The 24718-nt window shown below is 34.8% G+C and overlaps 2 protein-coding genes across 8 annotated transcripts; both read left to right on the top strand.

Annotated features, from left to right (window-relative positions):
• The first annotated feature begins 2386 nt into the window (after positions 1–2386).
• lin54 (lin-54 DREAM MuvB core complex component) lies at positions 2387–19122 on the top strand. 7 transcript variants are annotated; one of them, XM_067398272.1, is made up of 14 exons: positions 2387–2530; positions 6776–7493; positions 8810–8927; positions 9025–9176; positions 9301–9456; positions 9626–9833; positions 11865–11935; positions 14086–14283; positions 14367–14458; positions 14562–14633; positions 16109–16211; positions 16326–16463; positions 16583–16785; positions 17298–19122. In XM_067398272.1, the coding sequence occupies exons 2-14, from the start codon at positions 6801–6803 to the stop codon at positions 17494–17496; spliced, it is 2403 nt and encodes an 800-aa protein (XP_067254373.1). In that variant the 5' UTR covers positions 2387–2530; positions 6776–6800; the 3' UTR covers positions 17497–19122. The 7 variants fall into 7 exon arrangements, 5 of the variants coding, with proteins under 5 accessions (XP_067254373.1, XP_067254375.1, XP_067254374.1 ...); XM_067398274.1 differs by having other exon boundaries at positions 2522–2552; XM_067398273.1 differs by lacking the exon at positions 2387–2530 and adding an exon at positions 2616–3822.
• Positions 19123–22605: 3483 nt separating this feature from the next.
• Positions 22606–23670, top strand: inip (ints3 and nabp interacting protein). Its single transcript, XM_067395675.1, has 4 exons — positions 22606–22765; positions 23059–23155; positions 23257–23347; positions 23437–23670. The coding sequence occupies exons 1-4, from the start codon at positions 22741–22743 to the stop codon at positions 23530–23532; spliced, it is 309 nt and encodes a 102-aa protein (XP_067251776.1). The 5' UTR covers positions 22606–22740; the 3' UTR covers positions 23533–23670.
• Positions 23671–24718: the final 1048 nt, after the last annotated feature.

Here is a 24718-nt window from a genome sequence, read left to right as displayed (position 1 = left end):
AGGTAGGCTTTTTTTGTTGTTGATGTTATATGAATTTATCAACCAAATTTAAATTTCATGTAAATTTCACGTTTTTCTTTCCGCATTCATGTCCTTTAATCAGTAGTTTTCAACTTATACCTTTATCACCCCGACTATCAGCCAACCTAAAGACCCTACTATACTTGAGGGCATCATTGCATCTCGTAAAAATCTTCCTCAGAAGTCTCAACATGACTGTTCTTTAGTGCCAGACTAACTGCAGTTTCAGACGTCTGGTCATTACTCTTTTGAGCACTAGACTAGACTACTGTTCTGTAATATTCTGTCTGAAACAGTTACTAAATGATATAATCCATATAGTCCCACATCGAATAATGAATAGTAACAAACATAAAGGCCAGTGGCTGCAGAGAAGGGAAACTGCAATATAATATCACTTAAAGATATGTTATCCACTAAAGCTAACTTATATTATATTATATTATATTATATTATATTATATTATATTATATTATATTATATTATATTATATTATATTATATTATATTATATTAATTATATTATATTATATTATATTATATTATATTATATTATATTATATTATATTATAAGCTAGATTTAGTGGATAACATCTATAAGTAAACAGCCTAATTTTTTATGGTAACAATATGTGACACTATATTTGTATTTACACAAATATAATTAAATCAAAATAAGCATTAACATATGGTGAAATTAGTCACTTTCTGATAATTTGTCATTGCCATTGTTTTTTTAAATAGTATACAAAAGGCTACATCAGTATTTCTGTTGCACTCTTCGTCCTTACACACATTTATTGTTTACTGCATTTTTATTACTTTATGTAAAACCTACATTGTAAGAGATGTCATATCTTAACTGATTGATATGGTGTTAACTGGCTTTTTTGTGTAATTTACTTGAACACTAACCCTAAATTTTGATTCAGAATTAAAATAAACACAGGAATTAGCCTGACATGATGATAAATGTAGCCTACTTTATATATATATATATATATATATATATATATATATATATATATATATATATATATTAATTTTTGATCACAGTCCATTCAACTTTTTATGTTTATAAGTAGAATACCTTTTTATTTTTTAGGGGTCTATTTTTATCAATATAATAAAAAAAAATAATGTCTTTTAGACCGAAAGAATGAGTAACATTGGCAGAATCGAATATAAAGGAACCATGGTCAGACCAAAATTGTTTGGATATCATATATATTGTCTCCTCTATATATTTTTTTGGGGGGTTTGGTTTAAAGATGAAATACAACTTTGTATACATTGCACAGAATGTATCAACAATACATCCAAACTCATCGGAACATATGGAAGAGACAAAAAATACATTGACAATGACCGTTAAAAGAGAAAGATACATTTAAATAGCTTTTTTAAGAACATAAAGAAAAGCAGGAACAAAATAAAGAAAGAAAAGAGGGGAAAAAACACCAAAACAAGTATTAATCATGGTACATCTCTTCAAAAAAAGAAATACATTTTTTGTTATTAATTATTCTTAGTGATTTGATTAAATGTTCTACTTCACATAATACATCTATAAAAGTAGGTATTTTCTTAAGAAACCTTTGTTTGTGAAAACTGAATTTTGCCACAAGGATAAGAAAGTTACCAGTAGACTCGAAAGATTTGTTTTGGTTTTCAAAAATAGCAAACAACATCCTTTATGTGTAAATTACAGTTTATATTAACTTCAGAAAAACAATAGGAACTCAAATCTTTCCAGAAAAGTGATGAAACATTACATGAGAAAAATAAATGACAAATATCTTCACTTTCTTTTTTACAGAAGGTGCATATATCAGCTACATCACAACATTTCGACACAAGAGCATTACAAGGGTATATATTATGCAAAATTTAACTTTATTGGGTATACAGTATTTATATGGTAATAACCATGTTTTCCTTCACTGAATGTTATCTATTTTAGAATCCCCCCAAAATGTTTCCTTCTGGAGAAATTGAGATTCGAGATTGATTAAATGGAAAAGGACATTGATGGATATTCATAAAACATTCATAAGATAGCAAATCACCATTAGAGTTGAATAGATCAGCAACAAAAATTATGTTTTTATTAAAACATTTATTAAAGAAGTCTGATCTATTTCTAATTTTAATATCCAAATTATTCCATAAGATGGTTTTGTGGGGGAAAGTTTCCAGGCTAACAAAGCTTGTTGATGAACTGTATCCAGTTTAACAGGTAAAGCACAAGTGGATACTCTACATGTGGAGTAGCTACTGAACGGACGGAAGTTGTCGCGTGACGTCGTTTGTTGTTTCCTATGAAGGCGTGGCTTGATTATGGGATGTTAGAGGTGAAATGGCGCTCGGCGCGGTATTTTAAACAATCGTCTTCGTCTGAGAGCGGATGATCGACACGATGCAGCACCGAGTTGGATTTAACAGTGCGTGACCAAGTGGAAACCGTTGAGGATTTCAGAAAAGCGTTTCGACACTCATCTCGAACAAGTGTAAGAAGTGCTTTAAGCTCGGGTGGGTGTTCAGCGAGGGGCAATATGATCTCAGCTAGTTAGCCGAGCTGCTAACAGTGTAGTGTCAGCTGATGTCCGTCCGCGCTCGCTCGCTCCAGAGCACGTCACACGCCCAGCTGTGAGCACAGATGATCGCTGTTAATGTTTGCTGGTCTTCTGCATCATCCACCAAATATAGCCAAAGGTTACTGGGGTCAGGGGTTGACGCGTCGCAGGAGTTAATGGTGGCTAACTGGTTAGCACCTGAGGCTACTATACCTGACAGTGAATGACAGCGAGCTGCTGGCCCGACGCGCCTGTCATCTCATGGATACATTTAGTCACTGGTTCACAATATTATTAACACTAACGCTATATATAGTGGCAGAGTGACCCGTTCTTTGTTATAAACAGTGAACATTATTTTGCGTATAAAAGTTTGCGCCTAGGACATTTGTTTTATGTTTGCACAGTGTGCAATGATTCAAAAGATGGAAAGAAATATAAGTATTTTAATTATTTCAGTTTTCTAAGATCTCTTTTATTATATATATATATATATGACATTAAGACTAAGAGAGTAACTGAGTGGCTTTTGTTTGTGGGACAGACTTTAATATTACATTTTTATTTCACGTAGTATTTGTATTAATTCCCTTTAATCAAAATCATAACAGAGCACAAAGATGAAGAGAACATTGAAATGAAAACTATTTTTACTCTTGTTGTTCAAAACCTGTATGGCTTTCGTTTTCTTTATTCAGGCAGAATGACAGCTTCAGTCTCTTCATTTTCACTCTATGAAAAAGATGCACTGATAGTGAATGGTGAGGCTGTCAATCTGATAAACATATCTTTTTTTGTTCCAGTTATGCGGGTTTGAATCGAATAATGACAGATTAATAGTTTTAATTCTCAAAACGATACACTTTATTTGTCTATAGTTTGCTCCTCCTTTGTGCTCTAACTCTGACAAAACAATAAATCAAGTTGTTGTTTTTTTCTTCTTCTCCTGTTTCTCGTGTCCGAACTGATGACGAGATGAAAATGGCGGATCTTTCGAAATCCAACCCGGCCTGAAATAGACAAGCGGCGCGTGTTAAACTCCCAATAGCAGGACTCAATTCAGGAGGCAAACGTCCCAGTCTACAATAACTCTCATGCTGCGCTCTATGTCTTGTTAATATCGATATTTCCATGGCAACAGAATAGACAGGAAAGCAGGCGCGTCGAATATCAACAAACTCCATCTGATGTGAAACTGACAGTTTTTGACTGAATTAACTGTTGAGGTAAAGGATTAAACACGGATTGTTATTCTCAGGCATGTACAGAGAGGCCTGCTGTTGTTTCACGGTTTTTTAAAACGGCAATAAATGTCACGTTTAGCGATTAAACGCATGCATAAAAATGTTGTTTTAGTGCGGCTGTTTAAACCACAATATCTTAAGCAGATAACTGCTGTTATTATTTGCAGATGGTCAGGTTTATGGCTAGTGAGTGTTGGCTGTGACAGCTGTTCTTAACATGTAACTGTGCGTTAACTGCTGGTTAGCTCCTGTGCTAGTTAGCCACATAGCAGCTGAGCATAAACAGTTTCTTTACACTGCGCGCGACGCGACGAACGCTGTCAGCAGTGGAGACTGTGGGTGATTGGAATGGGAGCGGTCCGGTCGCGTCGCGTCGCGCGCAGTGTGTACAGCGTTTAGTAAACATGGAGATTTGAATGGCCCGCCAGCTGACTAGCAGAATGTATGTGACATAACTATTAGTGCTGATGTGCTTGATACGGTGAGATCTGTTTTATATATTGTGTACAATGTGTTTTTCATTCCCAAGTGCTGCAGTCTTTATGTGTGGATATTGTAATGTAATGCCTCATGTATATCATTAGAAACTTGATCATTGTTGTACCCACTACAGTATTTTTCAGTTTTCATAAATGCTGTCTAGACATGATTATAAGGCTGGAGAGGTTATGATTATTACATGCACGGCAAAAAAGGCGTTAGTGCTAGGAAATTCAGTGGGCTTTTTCACCTTTTTAAAGGTGGACCTGAATGTAAATTGTCTGGTTTCACAGAGAGGGCTTAGATTAAGCCAGGATTAAGCCTTAGTTCAATTACAACATTAAAGGGTTAGTTCACCCAAAAAATGAAAATTCTGTCATTTATTACTCACCCTCATGCCGTTGCACACCCGTAAGATCTTCATTCATCTTCGGAACACAAATGAAGATATTTTTGTTGAAATCCGATGGCTCAGTGAAGCCTCCATAGGGAGCAATGACTCTAAAGATCCATAAAGGTACTAAAAACATATTTAAATCGGTTAATGTGAGTACAGTGGTTCAATATTAATATTATAAAGCGACGAGAATATTTTTGGTGCGGCAAAAAAGATTTCAAAACATTGCTTCAGAGCGTTATGAATCAGCGTGTCGAATCAGCGGTTCGGAGCGCCAAAGTCAGGTGATTCAGTAGTTTGACACGCGATCTAAATCATGATTCGACACAGAAGAATTATAACATTCCGAAGCTTCCTGAAGCAGTGTTTTGAAATCGGCCATCACTAAATAAGTCATTATTTTGTTTTTTTTTGGCACACCAAAAATATTCTTGTTGCTTTATAATATTAATATTGAACCACTGTACTCACATGAACTGATTTAAATATGTTTTTAGTACATGAGATCATAATGGATCTTGAGAGAGGAAATGTCATTGCTCCCTATGAAGGCCTCACTGAGTCATCGGATTTCAACTAAAATATCTTAATTTGCGTTCCGAAGGTCTTACGGGTGTCATGAGGGTGAGTGATAAATGACAATATTTTCATTTTTGGGTGAACTAACCCTTTAAAGTACCTTTTATGAATGTGCTTTAGAAAAAAACTACTGGTGTGTGTCTTGAGACAAAACAATGGCACTGATACTGACATATTTAAGACATGTCAGTGCAATTTGCTTTCAGTTAAAACAGCTCAAACATGCATTTTACTCTGGGACTAGGCTTAAGCCTTGTCTATGAAACCTGGGGCATGGTTATTACTATTTTTAGTTTCATTTTTAAGAAAATTAGTAGTTCACCCCCCAAAAGTTAAACGGCTCCATCCAACAAACGCTGTGATTTCAGGGATATTTTAAATTTAGTTTTCCATACCCAGAAAAGTCATTGGAATTAATGAAGTCTTGTATAGTCATGGAAATTTCTCTAGTGCAGTTTTCTGATAAAAAAAAAATCAGATTTTGAAATCACTGATTTTGTGTTGAGTGAAAATTGCTTGAAAGCCATAATTATGTTCAATTTGTGAGAAACTTTGTCAGTCACTTATTTTTGTTCTTCAGTGAATCCATCAAATGGTTCACCGAATATTCTGAATCATTCTGCATTCAATACAAGCAATATTCAACCGGAGTGATTGAGACGAGTGAGAGAGAGGAGACGGGAGTGTCAATTCGCTGTCAGAGTGAATAGAGAGCGAGAATATGCAGCTGGTGTCGGTGTATCGATACTAAAGGAAAGGAGAATTGGAAACGTTTCAGAAATTTTAGTATCAAATATATATAATATCGAAATATCAATGTTTTTGACAACACTATAATAGCCCATTTATGATCGCTCCTTGGGATGCTACTGATTATCGACTATCTATTTAATTGTCAATAATAATTTAAGTGATAAACTTATCAATGGTCGCTTAACACCACAATAAAAGTTAATAGAATAAATGAGTAATAAGATTGATTAATCGTTATTTTACAATCGTTTATGGGAATTTATGTAAATTGACAAGCTGCTTCCAAGCTACAGTACCACTGAAAAGTTTGGGGTCAGTTAGAATTGCTTTTTATTTATTAAATTAAAATTGTTTTGAAATAAATAAATCGCTCATTTTATTTAGACTTGTACATTGTCACAAAATATTTCAAATAATTGCAGTTCCTTTTGAACTTTGTTTTCATCAAATAATCTGTAAAAAATTTATCAGATTTTAAAATGGTTAAATAGAAAACAATTATTTTAAATTTAATAAAATTACTATTTTTACTTTATTTAGAAATTGAATAAATGCTGCTTTGGTGAGCAGAAGAGACTTTCAAAAACAGTGAAGAGATCTTACTGCCTCAACTTTTGAACCGTCGTGTATTTACTGTACATTTATACTTTATCACTGATATATTCTCATCTCTTGCTTGTGGACGTTTCTGTTCTTTTATACATTTAATTTTTTTTTTCCCCCTAGTGTGTTTTCATTATCTTTATGCACGATGGATGTGGTGTCGCCTGAGCTCAACAGCCTCCTGCCTGATGAGATTATGGATACGGAAGCTATCGCGATGGAAGAGGAACTCCCTGCTGATCACCTCGCTCTTCCTCCTCCCCAATCTGAACCAGAGCCAGCGCAGGTTCCTATGGAAACAGAGGTGCCTGAAATCGTCAGCCTGTGTCCAGCCACCACGTCTATGCAGATGACCTCCACCTCCACTGATGCTCAGTGTAGCACCAGCACAGGAACTCAACTCCTCCTTGCCCCCTCCGGCCTCATGGCTGGCACCACCACAACCACCACCACCCCTGCCAAAACCACCAGTTCTGTGGTGACTCAAAACCTCCCCAAAATCTCCAGTGTTACTGTCCCAGCCAACCACCAGCTCATCATCAACAAAGTGGCCAGCTCCCCCGCTGCGGATGGCAAGCCTCCAGGCGCTGCTGTTCTCAAGCCAGAGGGCCAAAAACTCTTGGTTGCTGGCCTCAGTAAAACAGGGCAGCCCATTATGTTGGCTCTGCCCCACACTTGGAACAAGCCCGCCACTACCCAGGGCACAGGGGATGCCAAGGCCCAGCCGACGCAGATCAAAATGGTGACTGCAGTAGGAAAGCCTGTGATAGCTGTGAGCTCAGCCAGTCAGCTGATGGGCTCCTCCACAACACTGCAGGCCCAGCAGCTGAAGACACTTCAGGTGGGTGTTTATCAACCTCTCATTATTACACAAAGGATGCAGATGTTGCATAACTGAAGCAGCAGCCCACTCTGTGTTGTGTGTGTGATATTACTGTTTTATTTTAAGACCCCAAAGAGAAACTTTAATCGCAAGGATCTTTACTTTGGCCACAGTTTGTTTTTCGTGGGATATATACGTAATGTAAAACCCAGGTGTTAACTTGTATAGCAGCTGACTGGTTGTTAGTGAAATATTGGTTATTTTAGTGTCCATGTTACAGTGTAGTTTGTCCATTTAAGTACAGACTAATAATAATTAACTACATATACGTACTATAGGGTTAGGATTTGGGTGTGGTTAAGGGTTAATTGCATTTAATTATGCATAATTTATTGTTGTTACACATTACATATAGTTACTGTAGTAATAAGGACACTAAAATAAAGTGTTACGAAAATGTTACACACTTTCAAGCATGGAAGGAATAGAAGAATCTTCATATTTGTAAATGTTTTTTCTATAAGTGCCATTTTTATTACTATATTTTTAAAATTTGTTATTGCTATTATTTATAATATATTTATTTACAGTAGTCATATTTAAAAAAAAAAATGTTTACGTGCTTTTATTACTGTTGTTTCATCATTATTTATACTAAAATTATTTAAAGACTGTAAATGCCTTATGTTTTTATTGAATTATTATTTGTTTTATAGTCATAAAAAGAAATCTATAAGGAAATGTATTTTAAAATGAGCTATTATGATCTTTGGTATAACCATTTAAATCCATATTTGTAATTGTTTGTTTTTTAAAAGGAAAATGTCTTTTTTTTTTTTATATTGATTTTTTTTTTTTTTAAATCAATTATTTTTTATTGTTAATCATTATAGTATAATATTAATTTATATTAGTCATATTTAAATTTCTTTTTCTACGAGGACATACTTTTTATTACTGTATTTTTAACATTGTATATTTGTAAATGTTTATTTAAGGAAAATGCCTTTTTATCACTGTACTTTTGAAATTATTATTAATATTAACAATATAATATTTTATAGTCATTTTTAAATGTTTTTATTTTTCTATAAGGAAATGCATTTATTTTCTACAAGAAAAATGACATTTTTAATGCTGTATTTAAATCTTTAAATCAGCAAATATTATTATTATTATTATTATTATTATTATTATTATTATTATTATTTATTAAAAATGTAATATGGTTAATATGAATATAATACACCTAATGATGAAAGTACAGTCTTGTTCCCTGTTCAGTGTCTATAGTAGGCAACTAAAATCTCCAAGTATCGTGTTTCTCCTCACAGATCACAAAGAAACCACCAGTATCTACGGCTGGACCAATGATAACAAAGCTCATCATCACAAAGGCCCTGAACAATAAAGGACTGACCAGCCCATCTTCAGTGGCTCCTGTAGTTACTGGTAATCTTCTGTCTGTATTTATAACAAGAGCAAAAGTGCACTTGTCTTATCAGAACGATTAAGAAATCTAAATTTCAATCCTTTCTTTTGCCAACAGGGCGAGTTGTTACCCAGAGTACCCCGGTGACACCTCCACGCACCATTGCCATTGGCGAGACCGTCAGCACTGTGCCACAGAATACATCTGGTAACAGCAAAGTCGCCATCTCGCCGCTCAAGTCTCCCAGCAAGGTCTTAAATCTTTTAAAAGTAAAAACAGGCATTGCAATTACATTTACCTGTCTTTTGTGGTGGCAGTTGTTTTTTTTTGTTTTTTGTTTTGTTTTTTTTGATGATGGCCACACTCTTTCTCATGTTTCTCCTCTCTCTGTAGCTTACTGTGGTTTCGGTGGCCAGTCAGTCTCCAAACTCACCTCAGAAGTCTGTGACGCTGCCGCTCAATGTGGCTCTAGGCCAGCAGATCCTCACTGTTCAACAGTCTGCCACCACTTCTCCAGCTAAAGCAGGAACCAGCCAGTCTGCCGCACAGGTACACCCATCTAGAGCCCTCAAAAAAAACCAAACCAGTATGCTGTCCTGTCAAAAATACATTTTAACTGCCCCATCCTTCAATAACAGTCTCTTTATGCTTTATTACATTGTTATTTCGTGTACAACCACACTACAAAACTACATTTTTATGCTGTTTTTATGTACAGGCTGTAAAGCCAGTGCAGACGGTTACGGTAGGAGGGGTGGGAACATCTCAGTTTAAGACCATCATCCCCCTCACCACACCTCCCAACGTGCAGCAGATCCAGGTGCCGGGCAGTCGCTTCCATTATGTGCGGCTGGTAACGGCTACCACCGGCAGCAGCACCGCACAGACAGGCGCCAGCACCAACACCAATCCTTCCATCCAACCAGGTCAGTATATCACAGGCAAACCCATGTGTAGGGACGTACTGCATTGCACTTCAAAAAAGCTTATAATACATCATATCAATATATCAAGCTTATCATAATATATCATATCATAGAATATCATACAGCCAAGATGTTTTCCATTTTAATTTATACAGTATACATTTTCTGTTGTGCCGTACCATATTTGATAAAAAGCAATGTTTTGTTGTTAAAAGAGAAATTATAATTTAGTTATATTTTTATTTGTTTACATTTTTAAAAGATTGATTAAACGCTGATAAAATGTATATTTATTTTTTCACTTTTTTTTTTTTTTTTTTTTTTAAGCGTTGGCATAAACAGTGCAACAATTGACCTCTAACTGTATTTTTTATGAAATATTATAGTGAAACTGCATCACACTTTGAATATGAATGGTGAGCATATCAGTAACTTCAAGTCTCAGTTATTTGTTAGTTTCATTTAAGGAATTGGACTACATTGATCACACTGTTTTTTTTTTTTTGTTTTTTTTTGATTCAGTAAGAAATTTGAATGCTTTTATTGTCAATGCACAGCGGTACAACAAAATTCAAACTGCATGTCCTGGTAAAAGTAACACAAACAAGCATAATACAGAACACTGAGTAAAGGTAACACTTTACGATGAGGTTCATTAGTTCAACATTAGTTAACAACATTAGTTAACATGAACTAATAATGAACTGCACTTCTACAGCATATATTAATCTTTGTTAATGTTAATTTCAACATTTACTAATACATTATCAAAATCTTGTTGACATTAGTTAATGCACTGTGAACTAACATGAACAAACAATGAACAACTGTATTTTCGTTAACTAACATTAAGGAAGATTAGTAAATACAGTAATGTATGTATTGCTCATGGTTATTTCATGTTAGTTAATACATTAACTAATGTTTAACTAATAAACATTATTGTAAAGTGTTACCCGTAACACACAAGAAGCAAATTCAACATAGCAGCAAGAATAGATAAATAAGCAGTATATTGCACAATCCGATGTGTATAAACAGTCTTGTGTATAATGTGCGTGATTGTTAATAATTGTTAGTGAAAGCCCTAGTCCAATGTATTACTCAGTTCCGTAAATAATTATGAGTTTAGTTCTTTTATGGCACTTGGATAAAAACTGTTCCAGTCTAGAGGTGTGGACCTGAATAGCGCCTCCCAGAAGGCAGCAGTGTGAACGGACTGTTTCCTGGGTGATTGTGTGCTGCACCACACAGGCATCTGGCTCTGTATATATTAGTCAGTGAGGGAAGCTGCGTCCTTATAATGTTCTGTGCTGACTTCCTGACTTTCCAGAGCCTTTTTATCAGCCATAGTGCATAGTGCACCACACCAGGATGTCCTACTTGATGATACTCTCCACAGAACACTAAAAAATAGGCTCATAAGAGTCATTCTGTGATCAGGCTACAGTCAAACCAAAATTTATTCTGTAACCTTGAACATTTCATTCATTATTACAGTTTATTTGCTATGGTTTAAAAAATATGGTGGTAATAAAATATGACAAGATCTCAGAGTTAAACTGTCAGAAAAAAATTAATATGAATTATGTCAGATAATACTTAAGCAAAACATGGTCAGGTCAAAGTGTCTGAATAATTTTTGGTCCCAATTTTTTATCAATTTTACTGGTAGTCCACTGTATGAAGAATTTGGATATACTATATCAGTTTATTTTGCTTTATTTTATAAAAAATTATACCTATTGTATGAATAATTTTTGGTTTGACTGTACATTGTTTCATAATATAGATTCAGTCATTTTATTTTATTTATTTATTTATTTTTTAGTTGAACCAGTTGGTTTTTGGTTCCCAACTGTACCCCTTTGACTGTCTTTGATAATTTAACTTGTCATGAACTATTGTTTTTATAGTGGGTGCACTGCAGCATTCCATTTTTCAGAATGATTTTAATGCCAGGATTGTATATGAATATAGGAATTTAAGAAAATCTAATAACATTTATTTACTGTTGTATTGTTTGTAAAGCCAAGCCTGTGATGATGAATGCTGCGGTGCGGATGTCTGTACCCATCGTCCCAGCACAGACCGTGAAACAGGTACACAGTGAAAGCCTAGTTTCTTGCCACAGCAGTTCTTCACACATACCGCACACAATGACACCATTCTAATGAATGGTCTTGCAGCTTGTGGTCTGTTTGCTGTTAAAGGGTTAGTTCACCCAAAAATGACATTTCTGTCATTAATTACTCACCCTCATGTCGTTCCAAACCTGTAAGACCTTTGATCATCTTCGGAACTCAAATTAAGATTTTTTTTTTTGATGAAATCCAAGGGGTTCTGAACAACAATTTCTTTTCTCCCCTGTCAGTCTCCTATGCAGTTGACGTAGTGTACGCAGTGCAGCGCTTCTGTGTTCTACGTCAGAATGCTGACTCATTATTGGCCGGCTCCCGCATCAGCATCACATGCATGCGCCATGGCGCTCATATGTACACCGTCGGCCAATACTGAGCTGGTGTTCGGACATAAACAAGGAAGCGCTGCACTGCGTTCACTACATCAACTGCGTAGGAGACTGACAGGGGAGAGAAAACATTGTTGAATAAAGTTATTTTTGTTTTGTTTGTTGCTCGCAAAGTATTCTCATCACTTCATAACATTAAGGTTGAACCCCTGTAGTCACATGGACTATTTTAATGATGTCTTTAACCCTTGTGTGGTCTTCGTTTGGGAAGTACACTCAGGGTCTTCGGGGTCTGCACAGACCCCAGGCAACAAAATGCAATTTTGTAACAAAATACTTTTTTTTTTTTTTTTTTTTTTTTTTAACTGTTTATTGATGTTTTTACTCCAGCTTTTGGAGGATTTATCATATATTTTTAAATTTATATAAATAAATTAAAAAATATTTTTTAAAATGGGTTTTTATATAAAAACAGCTTTTTATGTAAAATTCACTTTATAAAAACCCCACATTTCTTCTAAATGTCATTCATGGGGATAACATGGATAATTTGACATGGTTTAGTGTAAGATTTTTGCCCATCTTTTGGAAAATGCCGTTTTAAAAGTAAAAAAAAAAACATCATTTTTACCAGTAGATGGCTGCAGAGCTCCACTATATGCTATGCTATGTGACTGACTGAAATGCATCTTTTCATAAGGGTTTTTTTTTTTTTTTCTTTTTTTTTTCAGTTGGATTCATATCTAAATATTATGAAATCACAATTATAACAGTAAAAGCTACTTTTTGTCAAAGTTTAGTATTTTTTTGTAATGAAAAAAAAATCATTTTTTTAAGATTGTTACATTATGATGAGACTCATGATGAGACTCATTTAGAAATGGGACAAAATTCATCCTCAAAATCAACATTTTTGAAAAACTTTTCAGTACATAAAAATGCTAAACTTTGACAAAGTAATTTTTATTGTTATAATTGTGATTTCTTAACATTTAGATATGAATCCAACAAAAAAAAAACTTTAGAAAAGATGTCTTTCAGTCAGTCAAATAACACAGCACATAGTGGAGCTCTGCAGCCATCTACTGGTTAAAGTGATATACAGTTTTAAAAGTAAAAACATTTTTCCAAAAGATGGGCAAAAATCTTACACTAAACCATGTCAAATTATCCATGTTATCCCCATGAATAAAAGTTAAAAATGTGGGTCTTTTATAAAGTGAATTTTACATAAAAGCTGTTTTTGTATAAACAAATATTTATTTTATTTATTTATATAAATTTAAAAGCTCTGACAAATCCTCCAAAAACTAAAGTAAAATCATTAATAAACAGAGTAAAATTACTTTTGTTTTTTTTTAAAAAACAATTATTTTGTTACAGAATTACATTTTGTTGCCTGGGGTCTGTGGAGACCCTGAGTGTGATGTTTTTATGTTAGTGTAAAAAAAAAAAAAAAACAAGATATCACTCCAATTTTTTTTCTTTGTAGATCTAGAAAGTGTTAACCACTGTAAAAGTTTCATGTCATTTGGACAAAGATAACTTTTTTTTTTTTAATTATTATTTGAGCAAATGTCGTTTGGCGTCTAAAAAGACCCTATAAGGGTAAATACCGTTCTGGACCTCAAAAGGTGCAATGAAGTTGCTGTCTATGACATGACATGAGGGTGAGTATTTAATGACAGAAATTTCATTTTTGGGTGAACTAACCCATTAATAATCTGTAACTCAACAGTAACATTTCAGTCATCTTGAATTGTATATATTTTTTGTGCACAGGTTGTACCCAAACCCTTAACGTCAGCAGCTCAGGTGGTGACCACCACTCAGACCCCCCAGCGTCTCATCATGCCAGCCACACATCTGCCACAGATCCAGCCTAACCTCACCAACCTGCCGCCTGGCACTGTGCTCGCCCCCGCCCACGGCTCTGGAAACATGGGCTACGCTGTGTTGCCGGCCCCATACGTTACGCAGGTCCGTATGTCAGTGGTGGAGAAGGACTGATGAGTTTGGTTGCTTGTTTTTGTTAGATTGTCTCACCTTGCTTGTTCTCACAGCTCCCCCAGCCTGCATTTGTGACTTTGACCAGCAGCTCCACCTTCTCAACAGCCACTCCCATACAGACTCAAGCCAGGCTTTCACTCAACGGGTGAGCCGAGCGCCACATCCCTTGCTATTACATGTATTTCAGTTGCATCAAACAAAAGTTTTCATCAACCCTCTGGTTACATTCTGCATGTGCTTTATTACAGTTTATCAACATCTGAAGCAACATCAAGGCCGAGAAAACCCTGCAACTGCACACGGTCACAGTGTCTGAAATTGTATGTTCCTCAGCATTTGTTAACATTCTCTGAAAATGGCCCATATAAAGGGTGCAATCAGTTTCAGCTGCTACATTTGGCAAGCGCTTTCATAGTTTCCAAATCCAATTGTGTGATTTTTACAACAACTTCCTTCCTTTTTAACAACCTGCAATTCAGTTCTCATACTGTCAAATTCACCAGCAAGGACAGTTAATTCTGACAGACAGGATGTGGGGATTATCAGAGGTGCAAATATGATTTTACATTTTATTGCTCACAAGCACTACCTGTCAAGCAGTTTAAATATTGACATAAATATTTCTTTCAAGCTTTGCCTGTAGCATTTCATGTACTACCATTCAAAAGTTTGGGGTCAGTAATTGTTTTTTTTTATTGTATTTTTTTTTTTTTTTTTTGAAAAATTAATACTTTTATTCAGCATTTATACATTGATCTAAAGTGGCAGTAAAGACATTCTTTATATTACAAAAGATTTCTATTTCAAAAATTTTAAGTGTTATATTGAACTTTTTAATTGACATCTTGAAAAAAATCTCCACAAAAATATGAAGCTTCACAACAGTGATGACAAGAAATGATTCTGGATCATCAAATCATCATATTAGACTGATTTCTGAAGGATCATGTGACACTGAAGACTGGAGTGATGATGCTGAAAATTCAGTTTTGATCACAAGAATAAATTACATTTTAAAATGTATTCAAATAGAAAACAGTTATTTTAAAATGTAATATTTTTAGAGATGCACAGATGTATCAAACGTTTTTGATCAATTTAAAACCATCATATCAGCTATTAGCATGAAAAAGGCTGATATAAGAAACCGATAGATTTTTATATCACTCCATAAAGGAAGGAGTTGTACACTATCTTTCTGTTTATTAATTAAATATGTAATGTTCTCTAATAAAATTAAAAATAAGTTAATGTTAAGAAATATTTGATAGGAAAAATACGTTAAGGTTGTCTTTTTTTTTTTTCTTTTTTTTTTTATATCTTTCTTCGTGCCTCCCTTAAAGCGTTGGCCTGTTGAATGTTAAATGGATCCATGTTCAATGAAAATAATTTCATGATGCAGCAATAAACTAGCTAGTATACTTTAATGCATGTGTTTCTGAACTTTGCTCATTTAAAACATGATGAAAGCAGTAATCTGTAATGACGGATTAAAACAGTAATTTTTATTACAAAAGTTCAAAAAGTGAGCAAACATCTGTATCAGCCAGTAGTTGTTTAAATTGGTATTAGCCAAAAAAATCCTATATGTGCATCCCTAATCAAAATATCTGTTTTTACTGTATTTAATTCTCAAATCAAGGCAGCCTTTGTGAAAAGAGACTTTACCTTTCCCAAACTTTTGAACTGTAGTGTAACTCTTGGGCATCTGAAGTTCTGAAATTTTGCTGAATTGTTTTATGAATTGTATTTTGCGTTTACTCTATAAGAGTTTGATGTCTCTCGTCTCTCACAGGTATTGTGATTGCTTTGCCAATGGGGAGTTCTGTAACAACTGTAACTGTGTTAACTGCTTCAACAACCTTGATCATGAGAGTGAAAGACTGAAGGCCATCAAGGTAACGAATGACTGCCTTTCTATAGATCTTCTTTGTCTCGCTGATCAGGACAGTTCTGCTATAATACTTTGAAGTGCATAGGCATCAAATGAAGCATGATGTGTTTTTGCCCAGGCGTGTTTAGACAGAAACCCCGTAGCTTTTAAGCCCAAGATTGGTAAAGGCAAAGAAGGGGAGTCGGACAGGAGACACAGCAAAGGCTGCAATTGTAAGAAATCTGGCTGTCTGAAAAACTACTGCGAGTGTTATGAGGTGAGTGTTTTCACAGGTCAAAGATTGTGGAAGTGCCCAAGGCCTTGTCATATAGAAGATGTGGTTAGTTTTCAGTTGTGTTGAGGACCAGATATCATTCTGATGTCCATTCGCATTAGGCAAAGATCATGTGTTCGTCCATCTGCAAATGTATGGGCTGCAAGAACTTTGAGGAGAGTCCTGAGAGGAAGACGCTGATGCACCTGGCCGACGCTGCAGAGGTGCGGGTCCAGCAGCAAACTGCAGCCAAAACCAAGCTGTCCTCACAGATCTCAGATCTGCTCACTAGAACCACACCAGCCATCACCAGTGGAGGCGGAAAGTAAGTCTTTCCTTTTCATTTGTCTGCTCTTTAATACCACAGTACCTTTTGGGGTGTCCTTCAATCTGTCCAGCTATCTATATGTCCCACAGCCTCCAAGCAATGGCCAATGAACCACCAGAACACCTTAGCAACTCCCTAGCAGCAACCCAGGACACTTTAAAAACCTTCTAGTAACTTCCTTGCAGTGCCTTAGCAAAGCAGTGCTTTTCCCAAAGCCAACTATGTTCCCAAGTTCCTTCGTTACCAATTGAGTTCAATGGAACTTGTTGAATAACTATGGTTTTGGGAAACGCACCGCACCCTGTTTGATTACAGTATATCACTGCTCACGTATTTTGAACTTTGTTTTACCCCTAAACGAAGAACAAAAAAAGAACTGCTGTGAGTATATCGGGGCCTTTAGCAACAGAAATGGCTTTGCATTCTGCTAGCAGCTGTCTAGTTAATGTTAGAAATGTTCGAAAATGGCCTTCCTTTAATAATTTAAATGTTAATGAATTTCTCTTTAGGTTGCCATACACATTCGTAACAAAGGAAGTGGCTGAAGCGACGTGTGACTGTTTGCTGGAGCAGGCCGAGCAGGCGGAACTGACCAACCAGCCTCAGGCCGTGGCGGAGCGCCTCATTCTGGAGGAGTTTGGGCGCTGCCTCAGGAGAATCATCAGTTTTGCTGGCAAAGCCAAGACGGACTGTCCCATCAACTGCTAGACCTGGGCCTGGCAAAGCCATGACTGAGAGCCCTTCCGCCCGTTTGGGCCCCGCGGCCCAGTGTGCTGCTTAACCTAGAGTGGAGGCCCACTGAGGGCACTTCTGTCGGCCCCTCGTATGGACACACAGGGCCTTCTGATAAAGAGAGACAAAGCAGAACTTTCCATTGGCCTCTGAAATCTATTGCGTGACCGTTACGCCAGAGGACGCACTTTTCTGTAGGAGGACTACAGTACTTCATTGTAGCCGCTGCAAGTGGACTTGCACTGTTTGCTTTCCTGGAAGGGGGTTTATTTTAGAACATTCGATACTATTTTAAGGTAGTTTGTTTTGTTTGGCAACGTTTTCCACTTTTAAATGTGTAATCATGGTATTTCTTTGTCTTTTAAAACTGGATTTTCATATTACAATTCACTGTCGTCAGAAAGCCCCCCCCTTTTTTTTTTTTCTTACTGCTAATAACCTTGGGATATATCCGGATGCAGAAGGAACTTCCTCGCTCATGTCATTAGCGTCTGATCATGACTTGTATACAGTAAGTAGCCTGTACTGTAGCTTCATTTATATTTATTTGCTTGCAGCAGATTTTGTTTGTTGACCAGAATCGGGTTCCATCTTCACCGTTCCATTTGTGTTCCAAGAGTACAAACGTTCAGCCGGGTCAGTCTGAGGGAGGCCGCACTTCATTCCGGACAGGACGAGACTGAAGCAGAGCATGAAGCTGCTGATCTCTGTACAGATATCCTGTACTACAAACAGTGCTTACAGCCAATATATATATGATAAGATTAGATTTAAATCTTTACTAATGAAAAACAATCAGCTAAATAAGCTTTGTAATGAGTTTTAAAGCTTATTTCTTCATCTCAGTCTACAGATAAATTAAGAACCTCCTCAATAATTGTTTTTTTTTTTTTTTTTTTTTTTTTTTTTGGCAAATGATAGCTGATAAGCTCTGTCAGGGCTTAATTAAACCAAACCTTTCCATACATGGAGTTGACACAGTTAGGGCTAGAAGGGATACAACTATGGCCAGATTGTCCTACTAGGTATGTGCACATCAAAAGTGTCATTTTTGTCATACTGAACAATTAATTACTGTATTTGCATTATTGTAAGAGTAGGTTTAGGGCTGGGGTAGGTGTATACGTTAACAAAACACAATCTGATAAGTAGCAAATGTAATTATTTTATGGTGAGATTTTTTTTTCATAGCTGTATCCCTTCTAACCACAAAAAGATGAAGCATTTAGTCGCTGAAATGCTTTATGGGTGAATCTCATGAAACCTGTCAAGAACATGTCCAGTCCATTTTATTACACTCCAAAATAAAATGCATATTGCTTAATGAAAATGAAGCATATTTTAGGACCTATTAATTTTGTTTGTTGTTTTTTTTTTTTTTTTTGCATTTTTGGATTATATTCATGATTATAAAGTATACTACCCATCATCATTATGCATAAAATCAGAGAAATCTGATTCTTATTACTGTAATTACAATTTTTTTAATAAGCTCCAATTTCATTTTTTTCTATAATTATATTTGTAACGTTATTTTACAGTAATCAAAATTTGATTTTGTTGTTGTTGTTTATAAAGAATTTTCATAAACGCTATACATTGCCCGGCCCAAAAAAGTCACTGTTTGGATTTAAATAGGCAAATGCTTAAGAGTGTATGATTGGATCATTATTGCAGTGATTATTATGTTTCTAGCATTTTATATTTGGCAGCACTTCTTCTAACCCTAACTGATGGAGTGTGTAGCTTTTCATTTCCTAAACAACCATGTAGGAAGACACATCATGGCCATATTCCAGGATGACAATGTCAAGATTCACCAGGCTCAAATTCTAAAGAATAATTTTCACACATTTGCCACCTCTGAGTCAAAAAATCGATGCACCTTCTGATAGAAATAATCACAACATTTATATCCATCAAGAGGTTCATCAATTTGTGGTCAAGATCTTGTATTGACAATGCAGGAGTCAAGCACTCTGTAAAGTCTCCTCCAGCACATCCTAAAGACTTTCAGTCAAAGAAGGAATGTAGCCAATGTTGGATGAATCTTGACATTGTCATCCTGGAATATGGCCATGATGTGTCTTCCTACATGTTTGTTGAAGAAATGAAAGGCTACACACTCCATCAGTTAGGGTCAGAGGAACTGTTGCCAAAAATATAACATGCTCGAAAACTTAATAATCACTGTAATGATGATCCAGTCATAGACTCTTAAGCATTTGCCTATTTAAATCCAAACAGTGACTTTTTGGGTGACTTTATAAACAAAAAATCTCATTTTGATTCACATTACTGTTAAAAAAAACACCTTAACATTAATTAAAATGTAAACAAACAAAACTGAAATTTCATCTTATTTTTGTACAAATATAATTTTACAGTAGTAATTAGAATGAAAAATAAGATTTTTGTGTATGATTTTGGTTATCTAAAGATAAGCAATATAAATAATGCTATAATTACTGTAATTGATAATTTAATTAATTTTATGGCTTAATTAGTTTTTACTTTTTAGTAGCATAAAGTCTATGTGGTCCTAAATGTGGGATTATGTGTATATAATCCCATTTTTAAATTTTTTTTTTTTTTGGACTTAGTTTTGGGGTGTAATATGATGTGAACATGTTCTCTTTGTGATTTTATTCTTTGTGCCATAATGTGGTCTATATTAATGGCTATTCCTTTTTGAAGGCAAGTAACAGAAACAATACAAGGTAGATCAGCAAAAAAAAAAAAAAAAAAACCTGAACTAAAGGTCATCTGTAGGTATGGTTTAGGCCATGATTTGTTTGGCACAGGTGTTTAATAAGACTTTCAAGCATCATCGAGATGAAGTAGAAACGGACGGGCTGCTGTTCAGGACGTTCTTCTGCATAGTGCCTTCTCACATATCAGCTCTAACGATTCTTCACTGTGCTTAGTGGAAGTCACGGATCACCCTTGATGAATGAAAAATCTGTTGTGTGTAATATGTCGTAAATAGTTTTTAATCTGCTTTTACTCAGTTTTATTTTGTAATATGAGACGGCTAGAACTAATAACAAACATAATTGTATTTTTCCCAGACTCACAAATATACTTGTTGAATGCAACTTTTATTTGTCGGTTAACAGACCATCACACTGTCATAAAGCCATGTGATTCTTTGACGTTCTTACTGAAGGTTTCTGATCTCGTGCCCTGCATTTCACAGCATATATATTTAAATTTCACTATTAAACAGCTGGTTAAGTGAGTCTGTGCAAGTGGTTTAATAAAATGGTTGAATGGGGCAAACTGCTTATACACCTTATGCCTTAATAACCACCTCTCAGGGCTTTTTATGTAAATATCTTCATAACTAATAATATGTTTATTTAGTTGCATGACTTCAAGCAATTTAACAAGCTCTGCTAAACTACTCCTGAGTCACATTATTGCATTATAGTCTTTCAACAGCTATTTTGGATATAGCTTCTTTTTTTTTTTTTAGAATATCGTTATAACCGCATCTTCCAAATAATGCATAAGCCCACAATCTATTTAAACTGTTCTGCTGGCATTGCTTTGCTGTAGAGAAGTCTTAAAGGCATGAAGATGCAGGGTTCCTCACCTGTGCCATCCAAAACTCTCATCTTTCCAGTGTTTTAGTTCTTGTTCGTATTTTATGGTGATAAACATATCATATTCTAGACCCTTTCCTCCACTATATTTCTGACAGATGCAAAAGATTTTCAGGTTGTACTTTCTTCAAAAAAGATGATGATGATGATGATGATGAACAATGAGTTCATAACTTTGTATGTAGCCAGTTAATGTTATCTTGTAAAAATGTAAATGAACATTAGTGATCCTTTGTACCTTTCTTGAAAATTGCCATGATTTTTCTTTTTCTTTCATAAAGTAAGCCCTTCACTAATGTGTAAATGTTTTCCAGTTTGGTTTTTATATGGTTATATGTAAAAGGCAGGTGTTGTGTAACAGTTTGAGTTTTGTTGACTTTGGCCATTGCTGCAATTCTAATCTTTTCTGTTTGTCCCTTCTTTTCTGTTTAACATATACCATGTCTGTCTACATGATTAAAACACCACGTATCACTCAGAATTAAAATCCCTCTGAAGATACATTAAAGTTGAAAATAAAAGCTGCAACTCATTTGAATAAACATTTAAAGTTATTTTTCAGAGTCAAATTGATTACACTGACCAATAACAATGTTGCTAAAACCTGTTCTAGAAAATACGGAAGAGAATTAGGGCCAAGCAATAATAAAAGCAACATCTCGAGATGGTTTTATTTTAAATTTCGAGAAAAAAAGTTAAATTTTCGAGAAAAAAGTTGAGATAAAATGTTGAGAATAAACTCATTAAATTAGGAGAAAAAACTAGTAAAATTTCAAGAAAAAAGTTGAGATAAAATGTTGAGAATAAACTCATTAAATTATGAGAAAAAACTAGTAAAATTTCAAGAAAAATGTTGAGAATAGACTCGTTAAATTACGAGAAAAAACGTTACATTGAGAAAAAAGTCGAGATAAAATGTTGAGAATAAACCATGGAATAAACTCGTTAAATTACGAGAATTTGTTTTTTAAATTTCGAGAAAAAAGTTGAGATAAAATGTTGAGAATAAACTAGTTAAATTACGAGAAAAAACTTGAATTTCGCGAATTTGTTCTTGAAATTTAACAACTTTAATCTCGAGATGGTTTTATTTTTTTATTATTGCTTGGCCCTAATCCTCTTCCGTACAATACAATTTATAGATGTAATAATTTTAAACAACATGACGGTGAATAAATGATGACAATTTTCATTTTTGGGTGAACTATCCCTTTAAGTTAGGCCTAGAGAAGAGACCATAACTTCTTTATATGTAGAATTCCCATATTGTGTTACCCAAATGTTTTTATGTAATAGTAGCTAATATTTGCCCTGATATTTCTATTATAGACGCCTTTATATTTACTTACATTTACGACGTGTACCGACTAAATAAAGCATTTAAAAACTAAACCTGTGGTCCAAACGTTCAGTTGCTCCAATTCTCCAGATGGCGCTCTTAACACTGAAACAGTTGACAAGCTCATTCCGAAGAAGACAAGAGAGCTGCGTTTTTTGTTTTTTTTTGTTTTATCAGAGGAGACCATGCAACCCATTTTAGGTTCAATTTATTGATTTGACGCAGATTTTTAGAAGTAGTTTCTACTGTTTAATATATAGAGCACTTGTGGAAATGGCCGCAAACCCGCCCGGACAAGGTAAATATTGCTGTATATCAGTATCAGCTGTCAGAAACAGCTGTAGTGTCATTTCTGAAATTAAGCTTGGTGAATATGATGGTATACTCTTTAAATCATTTTCAAAGTCCCTAAATATTAAAAGTTAAGTTATACAGTGCGATTACTGGCATGTGGCCTATCAAACATTTACAAATAAATCTTTAATTAATCGTTGTATCACTATCACACAGTGTTTATATAAGATTGGCTTTAAATACTGTTTTTTTCTTGCTTTAGATTAACTATTTTACTTGTACATTTGTTCTTGATAGGATTTCAAAACAAAAACAGGGTTGCTATTCTAGCTGAGCTGGATAAGGAGAAGAGACGCCTGATTCAGAGTCAGTCGATGAATAATCCAGGAGCCAGGTACTGTTTTAAAAACATCACTATAAAAGAAAAAAATATATATATATTTTTTTATACTCATAACATAAAGTCATAACATACAATATAATGTGTTTACCCAGCATTCCACTCTCTAGACCAGCAGTAAATAAAGAGTTCAGGGATCAGGCTGAACAGCAGCACATTGCAGCACAGCAGAAAGCAGCTTTACAGGTACCATAAACCTTATGTTTAGAATTTCAGTATTTATTTATTATTGATAATGTCCATCAGATGAGTATTTCTCTCTGGTTTGGTTTCAGCACGCACATGCACATTCATCCGGCTTCTTCATCACTCAGGATTCATCCTTTGGTAACCTTATACTGCCTGTTTTACCAAGACTCGACCCGGAGTAAATAGGCATCAGCTAGGACTGTTACTGTTTTGATCAATTTGCTACTCATGGACATGCTAGATGATTTTCATTTTTCATGAAATTTTTTTTTTTAGATTGTTGTATGCTAGTCAGTATTTTTCATGATTTTACATAAAATGGAGAAAAGTTAAACATTATTGTCTTGTCATTTTTAATATATGTGATTGATGTATAAACATGATTCCACTGTTATTTTGTTGGGCAAGAACAGCTATGTCTGTCCAATACAATTTATTGACCATAATCCACAATTCCAAAGGTAAAACTCAACAATACAGCAAAATTGAGTTGTTGTAATACAGAGTTTATTGTGAGTGATTGCAGGAATGTAGTACGAAATAATCAATGGAGCTGTAAAAAAAAAGTTACAAATCTAGTAGAATTGTGGCACTTCATAATTTAGCCATTAAAGTATTTTCTTCCCTATTGTCACGCATATCAGAGAGAAACAGCTTCTCGACAAAAGAAAAAATGTAGGGTGGGACTTGATTTTGTCCATTGGGAATTGATTGGATAGTTGTGGTTTGCTATTGGTGGATCTCATGTGAGTGACAGGTTGTCCCGCCAGTAAATGCATTATCAGAGAAGTGGCTGAAAAAGAGGGTAATTTTGATTAACGATTTACGCATTTAATCAAATATGTGCATGGATAAATCATTTATAATAAATATACTGCATTATTACGTAAAAATAAGAATTGTCAATTTTGATTTTATGGTGACTTTAAAAACTAATGTCGTGAGATAAAAAAAAAATAATAATAATAATGACTGTACGCATGTTACAGGGTTGCTTTATTCATGGTAGTGTATTTGTTTCTCAGCTGATTTAGTTCATGCCTCAAACACCATAATTTGTAATCATTTCTGTTGATAACCTAAAGCAATCCTTCTTGTGTATGTTAAAGAATATATTATATCAGGCACGTATGTTGAACAGGCACATATCTGTAATATATGTTAACACATACAGTATCTAAAAATGTAACATCTGATAAGTGCTTACTACTTAAGAGAACATCTACAGCTACATTAACACAGAACATTTCCGAGACAGGAATATATGAAGGAAAGCAGGATTAGTTCCACTACATTCATATGTCTACAACATATACAAAATAACTGGACTGACACTTTAACTTTATCTTCAAACTCGTAACTGTTGCC

The sequence above is a fragment of the Chanodichthys erythropterus genome, chromosome 10 (genome assembly GCF_024489055.1).
Source record: "Chanodichthys erythropterus isolate Z2021 chromosome 10, ASM2448905v1, whole genome shotgun sequence".
Taxonomy (NCBI): domain Eukaryota; kingdom Metazoa; phylum Chordata; class Actinopteri; order Cypriniformes; family Xenocyprididae; genus Chanodichthys; species Chanodichthys erythropterus.
Note: the sequence above shows the minus strand (reverse complement) of the source record. Positions and strands in the feature narration are given on the sequence as shown.